This window comes from Anabas testudineus, chromosome 23 (genome assembly GCF_900324465.2).
Source record: "Anabas testudineus chromosome 23, fAnaTes1.2, whole genome shotgun sequence".
NCBI lineage: Eukaryota > Metazoa > Chordata > Actinopteri > Anabantiformes > Anabantidae > Anabas > Anabas testudineus.
In genome coordinates this window covers 5,020,692-5,037,902 of record NC_046631.1, presented here as the reverse complement: position 1 = coordinate 5,037,902, position 17,211 = coordinate 5,020,692, and the positions used below count along the sequence as shown (strand labels likewise).

The 17,211-nt window shown below is 40.5% G+C and overlaps 1 protein-coding gene across 1 annotated transcript in view; it reads left to right on the top strand.

The window, feature by feature from the left end:
- Window positions 1-10,670, top strand: part of LOC113164673 (copine-8) — a 54,357-nt gene extending 43,687 nt beyond the window's left edge. Inside the window, exons 15-20 of the mRNA XM_026364067.1 lie at window positions 638-819; window positions 1,041-1,168; window positions 3,038-3,140; window positions 4,052-4,109; window positions 4,198-4,271; window positions 6,010-10,670. Of these exons, the coding sequence (XP_026219852.1) occupies window positions 638-819; window positions 1,041-1,168; window positions 3,038-3,140; window positions 4,052-4,109; window positions 4,198-4,271; window positions 6,010-6,198 (734 nt within the window). The 3' untranslated portion in view covers window positions 6,199-10,670. The remainder of the gene's footprint in view (window positions 1-637; window positions 820-1,040; window positions 1,169-3,037; window positions 3,141-4,051; window positions 4,110-4,197; window positions 4,272-6,009) is intronic.
- The last annotated feature ends 6,541 nt before the right edge of the window (window positions 10,671-17,211 follow it).

The window sequence follows — 17,211 nt, the reverse complement described above, 5'->3', positions numbered from 1 at the left end:
TTGAGGTGTAGTTGCTCTTGTCTGGCACTCACTGAGTTCTTCAGTTGGTTAAAATGCCACCTAAATAGCAAATTGAAAGCTCAAGTAAAACGCAGAGTTTTATAATATAGCTATAACTTTCCAACTAACTAATCCAAGCTAAAGGATGGGCAGTGTATATTTTAAAATGGAGAGGAGATCTCAGACTCACTGAGCAGCCTGGGGGCAGGTCTACAGTAATTTCCTAAAGATCATTGTTGTTTTCAACCATGACGCATATTCGAACAATTCCAGAAACATTTTGGAAAAGCCGAGCGTTGATGTGGCCTTTTACTCACAGCAAACATGAAATGTCCAAAATGTCACAAGTTCATATTTGATTCTCTACCCCGTAACCATGGCACCCTCAATTTTATTGACTGAGATCCTAATTGTGTACTTCTGCTGTCGGCTAATGGATATGGTGAGTCAACCACAATGTGCCTCTGGTTTGATGCAGACAGAGGCAAAGATAAAGACTCATCACTTGACCTTATAGCAGTACATTTTAAGGATTATACAACTTATAATTGTTGGAACAACTTTTTCGTATAACAATTAACCATATTAATAATAAATTACAATACTGTGGTTGTGTGTTCCCGTTTGTCACAAACAGGTAACCCAGCCCAGCCCACCTCACTGCATTACATGAGTCCCTACCAGCTGAATACCTACGCCATGGCCCTGAAGGCAGTAGGGGAGATCATCCAGGACTATGACAGTGATAAGATGTTTCCCGCACTTGGCTTTGGAGCCAAGCTGCCGCCTGACGGACGTGTCTCCCATGAGTTTGCACTGGTAAGAGTGAGATTGAACAGAAAGAGAAAAAAATAAATAAAAAAAATCTTCATGTACTTACTGTACATATGATGTGAAGTGCAGAAATGAATTGTGTCTTCATGAAGGGTCACTGGTACATATCAAGAGCACCAATCAACACTTTTTTAAACATTTTCAACTGAATCTCAGTAATAATTGAGATGAATCCTCCTTTTTTTCTCCTCTTGTGTTCAATGTAGAATGGGAATCCTCAGAATCCGTACTGTGCAGGCATTGACGGTGTTATGGACGCCTACTACCAGAGTCTGAAGTCAGTTCAGCTCTACGGACCCACCAACTTCTCCCCTGTCATCAACCATGTGGCCAGGTAACACACACGCTTCACACACATGAAAGCGTTTTCTTAAGCCTCCTATTCTCATCTTACATTTGCTTTCCCTTTTAATTTTCATTATACCACAGACACCATTATACACTTGCATGTTTGCTATCACTGCTTACATAATGAACTGCTTATAGAAGCTCAGATGATTTGCTTATGTGTGAAAGAACACCAAGTACACTTCTCTCTGCGATTGACACTAAACATGTGTTCTCAGGTTTTCTGTAATAAGCGCTGTACAGCAAGGGTCTCCAGGTAGCTAACAGGAGTGAGGGAGAGCGAACTGGGGAAACAAACAGAGAAAATGCCCGACAGCTGATTGCATGTTTGTTTGTGTCTGTGTGTGGATGTGGATGTAGAACATAATTTATGCAGACCTGTGATTTAGAACGGCGTTCTCAAATTTCAAACAAAAAAAGACATTAAGGGACTATTCATGCAAGTATGTAATTAGAGAGATCAAGTGAAGTCTCTCATCAGATTACTTCACATAGTTCCAATGTAATTTCCTAAAATTGTGCCGTTGCACATGAAGAGGCCAAGGCAGTCTGGAGTGAAAATGGTGGAACAAACATCTAATCTAGATGCAGCCGTTTATTTTTATTCTTACTATGATGAACATGAACACCCATCACGCCTTCTTTTCATCAGACCTTCTTTATAAACCTCCCACTTTTACTTTATACACGCCCTCCAACACACTAATTGCACAAACGAATTACTCATTACGTGTGCTGTACACGAACACACTCTTTTTAACACACTTGCTTTCTTGCTCAGGGCTAGATGAGACAAATTTATACCACTGTCATATCTTCACATTAAGCATGGAGCATAGAGGCAGCCGTAACACAGAAAAACACTGTGGAAAAACAAGGGGGGAAACAGCAATCCCCTTTTTTTCTTTACCACAGATGTCAAAACAGCCTCTAAAGCTTTAAATTTATTTGTTAAACCTGAACACCTAACTTTACGGGTGCCAGAAAGCAAGTTATTTGGGGAAGGATATGAAGTTAGATCTAGGAGACATGAACTCAGCATAAAGACTAGAAGCAGGTGAACTGCTTCTGGCACAATGTGAAGGTAATAATATGTGCCTAACATCAGCTCGCACTAATTAGCATGTTACGTGTCATTAGTTTAATCCACGCAAAAACTCAGAAGTGTGAACATGGGGGGGGGGATTTTGTTACTTTCTCTTCTCCTAGTCATCATATTTATTCAGCATTTAACTCTTCCCCACAGTTTTGTTGCTGTGGGGCTGCATTGGCTGTTACTAAAGCACTCTTCTAGCCCGGTTGCATACCAGACTAATAAGCATACATTCTCCAAACTCCTCCAAACCACATTAAAACCTTTTTCAATCTCGTGTACAGTTTAGTGATCACCTCTCTGTCTATCACCTTTCGCCCTATGCCTCCATTTTTTTATGAAATGTCTGCAATGTGTGATCATCTACAGTAAGAATCAGTTATCTCCAGCGGGGAGGAGACAGACACACACATAGATCTAACCTGGCAGTGCAGAAAGGTTAAACGTAGCAGAAACTGAAGCGTGCGTAAATATCAGTAACAGTCAGTTTATGACTCACACGGGAGAGAAAGGTCAAAAGAGCAGGAGAAATTGAAAGCCATATTGAGCTGAGGATCTGTAGAACTGACACAAAGATGGATGTACAGGCAGAGGTACTTGACAGAGAGAGGGAGGTTAGTAACATTTATTCAATAACAAAAATCATTCTTAAACGATGTGTGAAGCTTTTCTCTGCATGTTCTTATTTCTTTTAAGAAGGGGCTAAGTGCGCTAATTCAATTCTACAACTAAAAAGAGGACTTGGTCTGTTTCTTTGTGCAGGTATGCAGCTTCAGTGAAGGATGGCTCCCAGTACTTTGTGCTCCTCATCATCACAGATGGCGTCATCTCTGACATGGCCCAGACCAAGGAGTCTATTGTGAATGTAAGGGCATCTCCTGTAGGATTTAACACCCGATCCTGCACCGTAGCACCCAAATTAAAAGGAAAAACAATTCCATTTAAGTTTGACAGCCTTTTAGAAATAGTAATAGTAGTAATAGTATTTGAAACTGTATGTTGAATGTATACCTTTAGCATTTTGATTGCTATTGCTGGAACCTATTTTTCCATTTTTCATTGCAGTCCAAACATAAACCCGAGGTGACCGGGGGGGGCCTTTACTGCTGTTATTTTGTGTGGTTGCTGTGCCGCTCTGCCTTTTGACAGCATGTTATTCACCCCCGTCCATCCTCTCCATCACTGTCAAGTCCTTGCACGCTCCAGTGGGAAGCCAGAGCTCAATGTGGAATGCAAACTAAATGAACAGTGAACAACAGCTATTTTTGTGGAGGCACGACTTTGAAAACAGAGATGGCGAGGAGAGAGGGGGCTTTCTCCTCCGAGCCTTAGAGGGCGGGGAGGGGGGCGATGGGGAGGTAGCAACTGAACAGAAACACAAATAGAGCAAAGGGCAGTAGAGAAGAAGTGCTTTACACAGGTGGAGCCGAAAGATGATATTTCATACAGTCATCTACTAAACTGCCACCAGAGCAACACATTACTCAAACACACGAGTGTTGTCGATTCTCTAGTCTCTAATTTTATTCGCTGTGATGTCTTGACCCACACAGCTCTGTGGGAGGTGCTGTAGAAAACAAACATCAGTGATTCACATACATGCTCACACACACACACTGTATGTAGGAAACGTGCCGGCAAGACATAAACGACACACAGACAAGAGGCCACGTATGTGTAGGGTCTCACTTGTGACCCTTTGTACAAAAACAAATAAAAAGGAATATTTATTCTTCAAATAAATGAGATATTGATTGTTTCTTTCCTTTCTTGCAGGCCTCTTGTCTGCCAATGTCAATCATCATAGTGGGCGTAGGACCTGCAGAATTCGATGGTAGGTCAAGTTGTAAATTTAATATGAGAAAGGTTTCTTTGGTTTGTTTTGGAGGGATCTCCTCAGCCTTCCTCTTTATCCTCCTCAGCCATGGTGGAGTTGGACGGTGACGAAGTAAGAATCTCATCCAGAGGGAAATACGCTGAGAGGGACATTGTTCAGGTAGAGACGGACATAACTTTCTATCACATCCTTTTGCACTAAGTTGTCATTGCTCCAAAGTTCTTTGTGTAAAGTTTTTGACAGTAATCAAATGTCTAAGATTGCAAATGAGCTCTCCCGCTTATCCGCTGTGATCTGTCGTCATCACAGCTTTCTGTTTTTGTCCCTGTTGATGAATCTGATGAATTTTAAATGTGATGCTGATTTTGAGAATGATGGCTAAATTAACGCAATGGATGACAACTGGGCACATTTGTCTTCCTTGCTTCCTGAAATGTATATAGATGGTTGCAGCTGCTGTAGAAGAAGAAAGCCTTTATTAATATGTAATATATTAATATATCATCAATATATTAATATATCATTAAGGCAGTGGGAAGAAATGCAAACATTCAGAGTGATCCATTGGTCCGGTTCTGACCTTTATATATCGCCACAGCTTTATCTTGCTCCATCACACCCTCCCTTAGCCGATGTGGTGCTCATTAGTTGACTTTTTAACAAGCTGAAATCGCCACACACACACACACACACACACACACACACACACACACACACACACACACACAACGCTATATGCAGAAAAGACACAGGCTGTCGTTACCAGCAAGCTAATACCCCCAAGCATTATGGAGAGATTTCCATTCTGCAACAAGGCTTTTCAGCACAACTTGGCCTCTCACGTGATCTTGTGATCATATAATAAACTTGTACTAAGTTAATTGCCGAGATTTGGAAAACACCTACACACTTAAAGAACTGATCGTGTATCATCCAGAGGTGATGCATCTCAATCTCAACTGCTAAAAAACTGCTCGATTTCCCACTCCAGCAGCCCCAAATTGTGTTGGCGAACTCTAGTAATTAAAATTGGCAGTAAAAACATGACATCACTAATTTGTATATTGCTTGTTTCTAAGTTCGCTGCTCACCTCGGTGACTTGAGGGATCCGATCAGCTGAGTTTTGATACTCACCACCTCCTATGTTCCCTGGAAACCAGACACCAGAGTTCCTTTTCAGTAAAATACAGCAAATCTGCAGCATCTTAATTAGGGTAGACTCTCTTCTCTGTGCCAGCACCAATTTGCGATGTAGACAGGTGAGATGGTGGTATTGTTACAAAAAACATACAGTTCATAAGCACATCTTCTACTAACTTTAAAAAACATGTAAGTTAAATTCTTCTTTTTTCTGTTTTGACCATTCTCCTCACTTATTGGTTCACTTAAATTCACCTCCGCTCTTCTTTCCCACCCATTTCCTCCCACCTTTCGCTCACTTCTACACCACTGTGTCTTCCTCTCTGAGACTTTCCTCGTTTTCCCTCTCTTTAGAAAACCAACTCTCTTCACTCATCATATACCCTCCAAGTTTTAACCTTTCCTGTTCCTCTCAGTTGACCCTTTCCTTGGCCCCACACCTCTAATTGCTATTGCTTTACAGTCTGAACGGCACAGTGAGCCAACCGGTTTAACAAAAAGTCCATTGCAGGCTCCTCATTTATAGTCGGCACACACTGGCTTTCACTTACAGTATCTTAAATAACTACCTATTAAAGCTACTCCTAAATAAGATGGTTGAAGTAGACTATGACATATGACAGTCACAGTCATTCTTACCTGGTGATGGTTCATTTGAGGTCATTGAAATGAAGAAGTAGTGTGGAGCTAATAATCATACTGTTATGTTAGATTAGATTGACTTAACTTAAATTTGTTCTCTCTCCTTCCACTCAGTTTGTTCCCTTCAGGGACTACATCGATCGGACTGGGAACCACGTCTTGAGCATGGCCAGGCTCGCCAAAGACGTCTTGGCCGAGATCCCTGACCAATTCCTTTCTTACATGAGGACCCGCGGGATCAAGCCATCGCCGGCGCCACCGCCCTACACGCCTCCAGGCCAGCCAATCCAAACCCAGATATGAGGAGCAAGGAGGCGTAAGGTTTTGGAGTCAGGGAGTTAGCTTAACTGACGTAACGTACAAAATACTTCCATCTCCTTAAAGCCGCTCTCCATGCCTTGTCGTCGTGGATCACAGTGGTCTTTCTCGTGTTCAGGAAAGCTGCATGCCGGGCCAGGAGAGTGTTGCTTTTGAGGACAGGAAAAGCCAATGAGAGCCTGTTTACTTCCACTGTCAAGCATTCCTGTTGCTGTCTGGACTTTTTTTTTTTTTTTTTTTTTTTTGCCAGGAAAACTTAGAAAGAGTTTAAGCTCGGGATGATCTCAGTCGCATGATTTACCTGAGGAAGGGAAGGGAAGAAGAAAGAGGGTTCAGGGAATGCAGGACCGTTCTTTGGAAACACTGTAAAGAGAATGTCTCCAGACATAACAAAGGAATCACTTGATCTTAAATGACACTGACTTCTCCTGTAAATAGCTGGACATAAACTTTCTCTATCTCTTCCTTACTATCTCTCTTCAACTCACTCACTGTTTACAGTAAACGCTAACAAGGATTTTTACTGTTAATACTTTTATATACACATAGTTTCAATATAAAGCTTGTAAAGCTCTCTCTCTCTCTCTCTCTCTCTCTCTCTCTCTCTCTCTCTCCCCTCTCTCTCTCTCTCTCTCCCCTGGCATGTGTTGTCAGGTAACAGCAGTGCAGGTCCTGGTAGCCCTTCTGTACCGTACCGTACCGTTCTGTACCGTACTGTACTGTATTCTGGTGTTTGTATTAACCTTTTGCATGAGTGTAGCCTCAGTCAAGTGCATGCATATAGTGGCCCTGCACTACCTCCTCTACCCATCTGTCTGTCTGTGGCGGGTGAGTGTTGGCCTGTTTTTCCACCTGTCATTTCACCCTGTCTGTCTGCACTGCTCTCAGGTCTGAGAAGTCTGTTGATCGGTCTCTCTGTTACAGCTTTTCTTCCTGTATCTGACTATATGTCACTCTTTCTGTCCTTTCTTTTATGCACTTTCACTAGCTCTGTTTCCATCCAACACAGCTTTTATATCTTTTCCTTATTTTGCAGATGCGATTCTGAATTACAAATGCAACATATTTATGTATTTTATTCAAACACAACTTAGTTTGGTCGATAATTTAATTCATAATCAATAAATATTCTGCACAGTCATCCAATCAGACCCCACTAACTGGTTTATATAGCCCATGTGTGGACCAAGGTAAATACATGTATCAGATCAGACTTTTTAAAAAGTATTACTATTAAAAGACTCATATTGGGGCCAAAAACTAATCTATCAAAGAAATCTACAGCCAACAGTGGACACGCTTTCTAGGTTTTTACATTTTAAGGGCCAAACTTTTTTCTGTTACTAGGTTTCTGCTTATTATTTACTGACTGTTGAGTGGAAACATAGCTACTCTCTCTCTCTCTCTCTCTCTCTCTTTCTCTCTCTCTCTCTCTCTCTGTTGCTGTCTCTCTTCTCCAAACTGCCTTGGCAATAGGATGCCCACACGCCCAGGGGTTTTGTCTCATTGTGTCGTCCAACATCCCTGCCCCATGTTGAAAATGACAGCAGCTGCTTTCAAACAGAAAACTGTTTGAGCATAAAGAGCCCAGTGGTCAAAAATGCAGAGAAAAACACATTTTCCCTATGTTTGCTTTTTATTCCATTCAAAAAAATGTCGTGTGCATATTTTATTGCACCTTTAGCTCTGAAATAGCTTTTTATATGTTTGTTTTACGATGTGTATTTATATGTGCCAATCACATTTAAAAGGAACATGTTTCCAGTTAAACATGGAGTAAAGAGTGAGAGGAATTGTGTGAATGTGGACGAGATTTGTGCGTTGTATGAATCAGTTCTAATCTTTTGTATTTGTTGACCTTTTCAGATATTTCCGTCCATTTCGACACCTCTAATTAGCAACTCCAACCAGACAGTAGCAAAAGGGACTTCACAGTATCTTCTGGTTTGGTTTTATGGTTTTTATCGAACCCAATTTAAATATATATATATATATATATATATATATATTATATTTCTGACTTGCCATCTTAAATTATTGTCAACATACCCTCATTTTTTAAAAGCAATATCTGGCTGGAATTATGTTCCCTACAAAATTTGCAGTTTAGTTGGATACAGAATTTGTCTGAGACAGATTTGTAAAATCACACAGCATGATTTAATCTTTCTGTGCTAACATGACACAAACTTTTAGTCAGTGGTTAGTCAGTGGGTGAGTAGTGTCAAATATCACATCTATCTGCGCCTTATTCTGCAGTAATAGATGCAATTGTTGGCTCCTCAATGTTAATGTGACAGCAGATGCACTCTGACTCACAGTATACTAGGTTTTCTATACTAGGTTTTTACTTTCCAATTGCCAAAGTTACACAGAATGTGGATCTTAAATCTTAAAACAAAGTTCGAACAACAAAAAATAAAGACATAAAAAAAAAAATAATAAAAGAAAGAACGGATCCCACGTCTTCTCGGCAAGTAGAGTAACCAAACACGATTACCCTAACATTTTCCACAAAGTTTGTTTTAAACATCTTCCATCGCTGCGTTATCTAGTCCCTTCACTATTTCAAGTTCATCTTTCATCCCCCACAGTTCCCCGGTGGATTGTAGCAGAGTGCCAATATGGTGGGATTAACCGTGTTTGCTCAGGAGGTGCAGTCACACTCCTGCCGCCGCCCACTGCATTCAAAGGGTAGCTGGCCACATCATTAGGACTGCAGGTCAAAATAAGGAGCTCATTACTGCCTCTGTAGCTACACTGTAAAACTCACATCCTTCACACTGTTGGTGATCCAGAACTGCGGGGGGTCAGAAGAATTCTTTGGTTGATGGTGCTACCTATTTGGCAATGGCTTCGTTTTTGATGTTAGTCCTTGGTGACTGTTTTCATGAATCCCTTCTGGCAGAGAAAAATTGCTTTAATATTAAGAAAGAAAGTGAGCCCTTTAGCAGCATCAGGGAAATTCTGGTTTTGGGTGATCGTGAGCATATTGTAGTACTTTAAAGCAAATACCTGCAAAACAAAGACACTATCTACTTGATAATTGGCTGACCAGATTCAAACCCAGGACAATGCTGTCAAGTGATGAACAGCCTACAGGAAGCGTCTGTCATGAGATTTGGACAGTAAACTACCTCCAGTCATGTTGCTTCAGTGAATCTGGGTTGAAAAATACACAACGCATTCATAAATTCATAACACAACTTGTTGATTGTGGCTGGTACAGTATGGAAGCAAAAAAGGCCAGAAGGAGCTGAATCTACTGTAATTGTGATATTTGAACAATACAAACGTAATATTTAAAACCATGTATCTCAAGTTATGTGATTTCAACCTCCTCTTTGTAATAATTCCTATAGGTTTATAGGGAATTTGAAGTTATGTTAAGTGTTATGTTATGTGGACTGCCCAAGTCAGTATTCAAACTAAGCAAAATAAAATGAATTGCTAATTTGGAAAAGTGAAATCCAGACATAAAGAATGTACCAGGGAAAAACCATCAGACATTAATGACTTAAATGAACAAAATAGGGAACATATGATAGATACAGGTAAATATATGCATGATAAATGCAGGTCAAAGCACTGTATTATCTTTCCCTATGTATTTCCAATGTTTCATTCTCAACATTTCTTCAGTTTGAAGACTGTTTCAATTGTTTTTAATTAGATTGTTTTTTACTATTGTGGCCACTCTTTGCCTCCATACCCATGTACCAAACCATACACATACTGTAGCCATTGCTGCCACTAACCGAGTCTTGTTGGGTGGAGAAATCTCCATGTATAACATATTTTTTACTTTTTAATCATAGTGCACAAACTTCGCCCAGCCCCATAAAACCGTGAGTGGGAATGTGAGTGTGTGTGTGTGTGTGAGTCTGCATGCATGTGTTTGATAAGTAATACACAAGTGTGTGCGCTTGTGCCTGTGGGGCACCTTTATAAGAGTGTTTTAATAGACGATGTGAGGTGTTAACACACATAAGATCTTTGTTTACTAAAGCTATCCAAATAATATATTGTTATGCTCGTATCTTCTTAACGTGCACTATGTTTGCATGTACAGTTTTACAAAGGATTCACCAGTTCCTTTTGTTGAAAACTGAGTGTTTTGAAATATCAAAATATGAAAATTAACTGTACAAAATGGCCTTAAATCTTTCACTGATTTTCTTGGAATTGTGCGATGCCTTCTTCAGAAAAATGAATTGTTCAAAGGAATTGATCGTGATCTATTTTGTGTCAGTGTTTCTATTGCTTTCTAGTGGATTTTCTTTGCACAAGTTCAATAATGACAAAAAAAAAAAAAAAGAAATGATCTTGTACTTTTTGAAACCGTGATTATTCTGAGAAAGCATGGTTCAAGTACTGATTGTCTGATGATACATATAATAGATTACTATTTCTGTATTGAACTATGGATTTTTAAATAAATATTCATATTAAACACATTTTGCTGGAGTTTTGTTTTTTATCATCACATGTTTTTCTTTTCAATGTTGGTTGTTTATTCGCTCCTCCCTCCGTTCATGGCTTGTTAGGCCTAATATTTGTTTTTCTCTTTCAGATACTATAATTATAGTACAAGACGGTCTCCCCACACCAAAAATACTCAACAGCACAAACACAGGAACACCAGGCTTGAGCAAAGGACCGAGCACTGCTGCAGAAATGTAACGTTTAGTCGTAATGGACTTTGGTTTTCTGTTTCCATGAATCGTTGCGATTTACCACTGGGTCCTGGGTTCGTGAGAATCTGCCTGCTGAGGTGGCAACTTGTAGTTAACGAAAAAGAAATCTCAGTTTTTATGTCTGCAGTGAATTGACACCTGTTTAGAGAAGCAATTATTAAGCCTGTCATCACACACACGCACACTTACAAAAAGCCAAACGTTGGAGTGTGTATCTGCCGGGGGGTTGATGGAGTTCTTCATTAACATTCAATAGCTCAGCGAGCACTTTGACAGGTGCTGAGATTTCTGATTTTTCAAAAGTCACGATCCAGCTTGTTTTTGTCAGCATTTTCTGATGTTTTCAGTCACTCGCAGTCCCACTAATTTCAACTGACTACTTTTTCTATCCCTTGGTAGTTGAGGACCTGCTTTGTTACACCTTTGTTCACTACACACATTTGAAACCCATTGATTTAGTGAAAGAATCTGTTTATTAGTTAAGTCCTTAAATCTTCCGTCCTTAAATCTTCTGTCACTGATTCGACACCCTCATGTGAGTTTCTGTTTGTTACACGGTAACTCCATTAGTGTTCATCGGCCTTATGTCTCAAACGCCCACTCGCTCTGCTGCCGTCTTTGGCCTGATAACAAACTTGTGGTGATGTGTCACATGCTGCATGTCTGTCAGTTTGTTCAACTGTATGCAAAAACAGTTAATGCTCCTGGAGCGCAATCAGCATGAGATATGGGTGGGATTTCCCACCAGGAGAGACATTTTCTAGATTCTTATCGTAGCATTCACTTCAACACTTGACATTTCATAATAGATGGCCTGTCTTGCGTGAATTTAAGCGAGACATCCACAGTAAGCATTATATTTATAATAAAGCAGGCCGACGGTGACACGTGTAATCAAGTGTGCACACAGTGTCCTGCTGTCCAATCAATCACCATCAACCCTCTTGTGTTTATTAGATAGATGTCAAGTCCATCCATTTTCCCCTCGTAAATGTAGAGTGTGGACAGAATTGGCTGGTGAATTTACCTTATTACGCATCCGTATTTGCATATATTTGCACAATAGATTGGCTCAGCTGGCTTCACGTGGGGCAAAAATCACATTAGGCTGCAGTTTGTCCAAAAAAAAAATAATAATAATAATACATACAGTAGGTAAAAAAACCAGACCCATACTGATAAAAATACAGTTTCACCTTTAGGTCTTTTACAACCATCTGTTAGATTTATAATGTGTAAGATTTCAATAAATAAAAGGAAGAGTTGTTACAGCAATTTCTCATGCTGTACTCACTGGGTGTTTGTGATGCATAGGTGATTTGTGTTGCACGCATGCATCCCTATGGTTGCTATAAATAGCTTTTTTTTCTTTTGTTCCCAGCGTGCCTTGAAGCCTGCAGAGGAGATGGATGGATGGATTGATTGAGGGGCGGGAGAGAGAGGCAGAATGAGGGAAAGGTGCTAATATCACTGTCAGTCAACATCTACTGTAGCACCGGGAGCGACAGAGGGAGAGGGTCTTTTGTAATACAAAACACACACACACACACACACACACACTGAGGAGTACACAGTGCTCATTAGCAGCAATAGGGCCAAACATTAAGGCCGGGAATTTGAGAAATTGGCAGCATGGGGGATAATTTAAATGCTAGCCTATTTTAATTTAACTCTGCCTGCTAGTTTGTTCAGAAAATGCTTAAAACACAACCACATAGCACAAGGAGACAATTACACACAGGCACAAAACTCTGCTACTGTAAGGAAACCAGAAAAGATTCCTTAATTGTTTAAATACTCATACAGCGAGTGATTATCTGGTAATTAGTTAATACAAATGGCCGTGTGAAGTTTTTTTTTTTTTCCCTTCAAAAGACTTGATGTCTTAATGCTTGAGTAAGTCTAATGAACACTGTGGTCGGTGTCTGTCAACCAGGGTCGTAATTATGTTCGCTTGTCACTTCCTGACACAGTCCGTAGCTTAGCAACCTGCCACGGAGACGGAGCTAAAGTTGGATCTCATTTGAATATTCCCCAGAAATTAAAGACAGAGGAAACTCAGGTATAGTCGGTGCAACGCCACGGTACAGAGTTTTAACTGTGAATGTGGCACGAGGACGTCCATCAGAACCACCAGGTTCTCTCAAACATTGGTGCATGTTTGAAAGTGTGATATGAATGTGGGCAGTTTGCATAATTACTGTGTGCCGTTAATAAAGCAAAACACATGTTTCAGCCGCTCCACCCACTGAACTCCCACCACTCTTATATTAATAGAGCATTTTCTTTTGTGTGCTGTAATTGTTTTTTTTTTTCTTAAAGGTGCTAAGAGATGGCACATAGCTGGTCTGTTTTTCTTATGGCATATGTAATGTATAAATGAGCTTTCTATTTTTGTTAAAAGCAGGGGTGGAAGCCATGTGGCACTTATGTTCCTATTTTACATTTCTTCACATTGTATTGTTTGATTTAATGCTTTGTTTTATTTTCACCTCTATGATGCAGCAGATGTCCTGATAATACTGTCTAGCGTGGGTCAAGATCCAAATACTCGCCATTGTGCCGAGCCTCTCTCCATAATTTCCTCCACGGATTGCAAGACACATTTTCTGAGGTAACCTTGATGAGATGTTGTCAGATGTTGCAAAACTGCTTTCACGTCCTGAATAGTACAACGAATTAACACAGATGTACGTGTAACATTAGGGCCTCTCTAATACATTTTAACTCTAAACTTTCTCTGCTTATAAGGACCTCAACAAACATTTTGGAGGCAGCTTTGGGGATCTGCTGCTAACAACATTAGCCTCACCTATGATTTCCCTTCTGTGTCAGTAACATGTCTTCCATGAAAAATACCCAGTGTGTGTGTGTGTGTGTGTGTGTGTGTGCATCATTATCGCCTCATTAGTTCAGAATTCAGAATTCACACATTAGCCACACTTGTTATTTACGTGCATTACACTAGTTGTGTGTTGTGACTTGTAATTTGTTAATCACTTAATAGAACAGTATTAAGAACAGTAGTGGGGAAAATGGTTAAACATTTAAAAAACAATAAATTAATCAGAAGCAGTAACACTTCAAGGGCAACTTCGCAGATCTTTCTATGATCAATGTATCAGTAACAAGCTCACTGGTTCCATATGCCACTTAGCACCAAGCTGTGCACATCTAAGCGGACAGAAAACTATGACTTTGCCACGAATTATAACTCATGTGTTGACATTAGTACCATTTTAAAGTGGGGAAACTAATTACAGCCTTAAGTACAGACTCACAGAGCTCACACCTGTTAAATAAAACTTATTTCACCCTGATCATTTTAAGAATACTAGAATAATAAAGTACTTAACTTGACGCTCCTTGAAAACCAATTGAGTGTCAGTGGTGAGGTAGGGCGCCCTCTGCTTCTCTTCATCTGTTTCTGTGTCCCTGCTGTGTTTTCTGCGAAGGTGCAACCTAATAAAATCACGTCCTCGATCAAACAATTTGCTGTCAAACCATCTGAATATGGGAAGATCGTAGTCACAGGGTGACATTAAGTTATCCAAGACGGGGGGGGCAAAGTAGAAAAAGATGAGATGTGAGAGCTAATGTAAAAATAAATAAATGAAAATGCTCTTCCATCACTGGTTATTTGAAACAAATCAAATTAAACACAAAACAAGCTTCAACACAGGCCGTGCTTCTTCATTATGGGCCACAAACAACAGCGCCAGGAGGGCTAAGTGAGACAAAATGCCCACTTTGACACTCAATTGACTTTTTTTTTGGTTGTGCTGGCTGCTGTTTAATCAGCAGATATCACACACACACACTTAAACACACGGCAGAAAGTTTGGTTTTGTCTCAATTAGCAGTGCATGTGAGGCCTCTTGTTCTCCCTAACCTGGCTTGATATATTATGCATCGCAGCTAAGCGTTTCTGCGTTGCTCGAACTCGGTGCAAGTGTGAGAGTGTGTTTCCACCTCAGCTAGCAGCTGCATTATGCAGTGAGACAGGAGGCAGATGCACAGGGTGCCAGGAGTCCCTGTTGTCTTGCAGGTTTTTGAGTGTGTGTGTGTGTGTGTGTGTGAGAGAGAGAGAGAAAAGGTAATAGGCCATTTGGGAATCTGGTAAATTTCTGATGCATATGCAGAACGTCTTTTTTTTTTTTTGCTTGTGTTTGGGTTCTCCAGCCTCACACGAAGGTGTACGATAGTGTGACTCGATCCCTCTGCATGTGAATGTAAATACATGCATGGGCGCTGACACGTGGACGTGTGTGTGTGTGTGTGTAGGAAGCTGACTGATGCACTGTGACAGGGTCAGAGGGCCTCAGAGGACTTGGAGATCTGACAGCGTTGACATCACCGCTGCTCTGCTGACTCCACACATAACTCTCACTCACCGGGTATACTGTACGTGGTTATTTTTAGACCTGCTGAGGGAAAGAAGACAAACTTGTGCATTTTAGAATAATAATAAATAAGATTCTCAGATATCTCATTGGCTGCCGTTTTGGGGTCTTACTATGACTCTGTCAGTCTTCATGCTACTGTCATGAAAACATTACAGGACACAGTAGTTTGAGCACAGGAGGCCGAGTGGCAAATGAAAAGATCTCTGCTGGGTGATGATAATTATCAGGACAGGCATGTGCGCCTTGGTTTTTGAAACAATGTCAGTGACAGTGAGAGGCAGCGTATTGTTTCACCAGCCAGAAACGCCGATAAACAGAGGGACATTTCAGTAGATGCTTCAGTAATGCTCCGATTTGTTCTTATGGAAATCGGTTTCCATCACGCATTCAAAGAGAGCTCACAGTCAGCTGCAGCAGTTAGTCCTTTTTCCCTCAGTGAACAATATTAATGCTCCTAATTATTTTTGAAGCTCAGCATCTCTTCCAGTATTTATCAGTATTTTATTTTCACACTTGTGTGATGGTCTCAGACGGGGCCTGCCAAGAGTTACTTTAATTAATCTGGTAAGTCACAAAAAGAGCTGCTGTAAGTGAGCAGGTGTCTTCGCGCTTTATTCCGCTTATCACAGCTTTTGTATGGTTGCAAGGTTATCAATATCCATTCTGCAGGTTATAGATCACGGCTTGTGGACGTAGTGCATATGTGGACGTGTGGCTCTTTTTCGTCAGGGAACAGTAGCAGCTTGTGAGGTTGTGTCCACACGAAGCTGCTTTGTGTGCTTGTATTTGACATGACGCACAGTGAAACGCCTCCACAGTGAAACAGAGAAGCTGTAAGCCTAGAAAACTCATACATATGCTTCCATAAAAGTCCATGTATGTTTTTATTTCTAGTCCCCGTGTCCTGTAGTAAGATTTTCATCATGCTGTCATTTTGTTTCTCGTCTCCTCCCCCTCCATCCTTTCTCACCTTAATTACTTTCTGCTCTTGCTACTTTTATGTAACCTCCGTAGGTGACGGAATACATTAAAATAACACATCTACTGTCTCTCAGTTTCTTTCCGACTTACGCTATCCTCACCTTTAGCTCTAGAAAACCTTTTTTTTTTTTCTTTCTGGAGTTTGTACTTCTAATTAATTGCTCAGTTTCCATGATTTCTGTTTGTGTGTGTGCACACACACAGAAGGAGACAGCGAAAATGAGAGTAAGGAGCGAGAAGCAGAAAACATGTCCTCCTGAACACTACAGAGCTGACTAATTGGCATGCTATACCTCATTTTGTTTGTAGAGTTATAAAAGACAATTTGTTATTTTACAGATGGTTGTGTACTGGAATATTTCTTGGCCAGCAACTTGTTGGAGTCTTCGCTGGTTGCCTGGCAACTGTTCAGAGTCAAGAAATAAACCTGCTAAAAAGTAACGCTCGCATAAAAAGCACTAAAGCTGTGCATGAAACCCGAGCTGGCGAAGTATAAAAGTATTCTTCTCTGAAGCAGCAAGGCGATGGCTACGTGCAGGCATGCAACACAAGTGTTTAAGTGTCCAGACCATGATTCAGAGTTAACTTAAAGAAGGACAATGTTAGTTTATAGTGTGTGCACTGGCAATGTGATGTGGTTGTATCATTACAAAGTTGCTCATGAGAGCAATTAACTACTGTCCATGAACAAAATGCTGTGTATTTAAATGTGAATCTAGTGAACCAACCAAGTTCGATTTAGAGCCTTTGGAAAGGTCCCAGTTTCACAGTCCCAGCTTCACCTCGGACCTTGATGTAAGAGCTACTTACAAATCCATGTGAGGACAAGAATTCTATCATTAAAACCCAGCAATGACGCACCACTTCAGCCCTGATAGCAGAAAAAACTATTAACAGCACATTTTAAAAGGGAT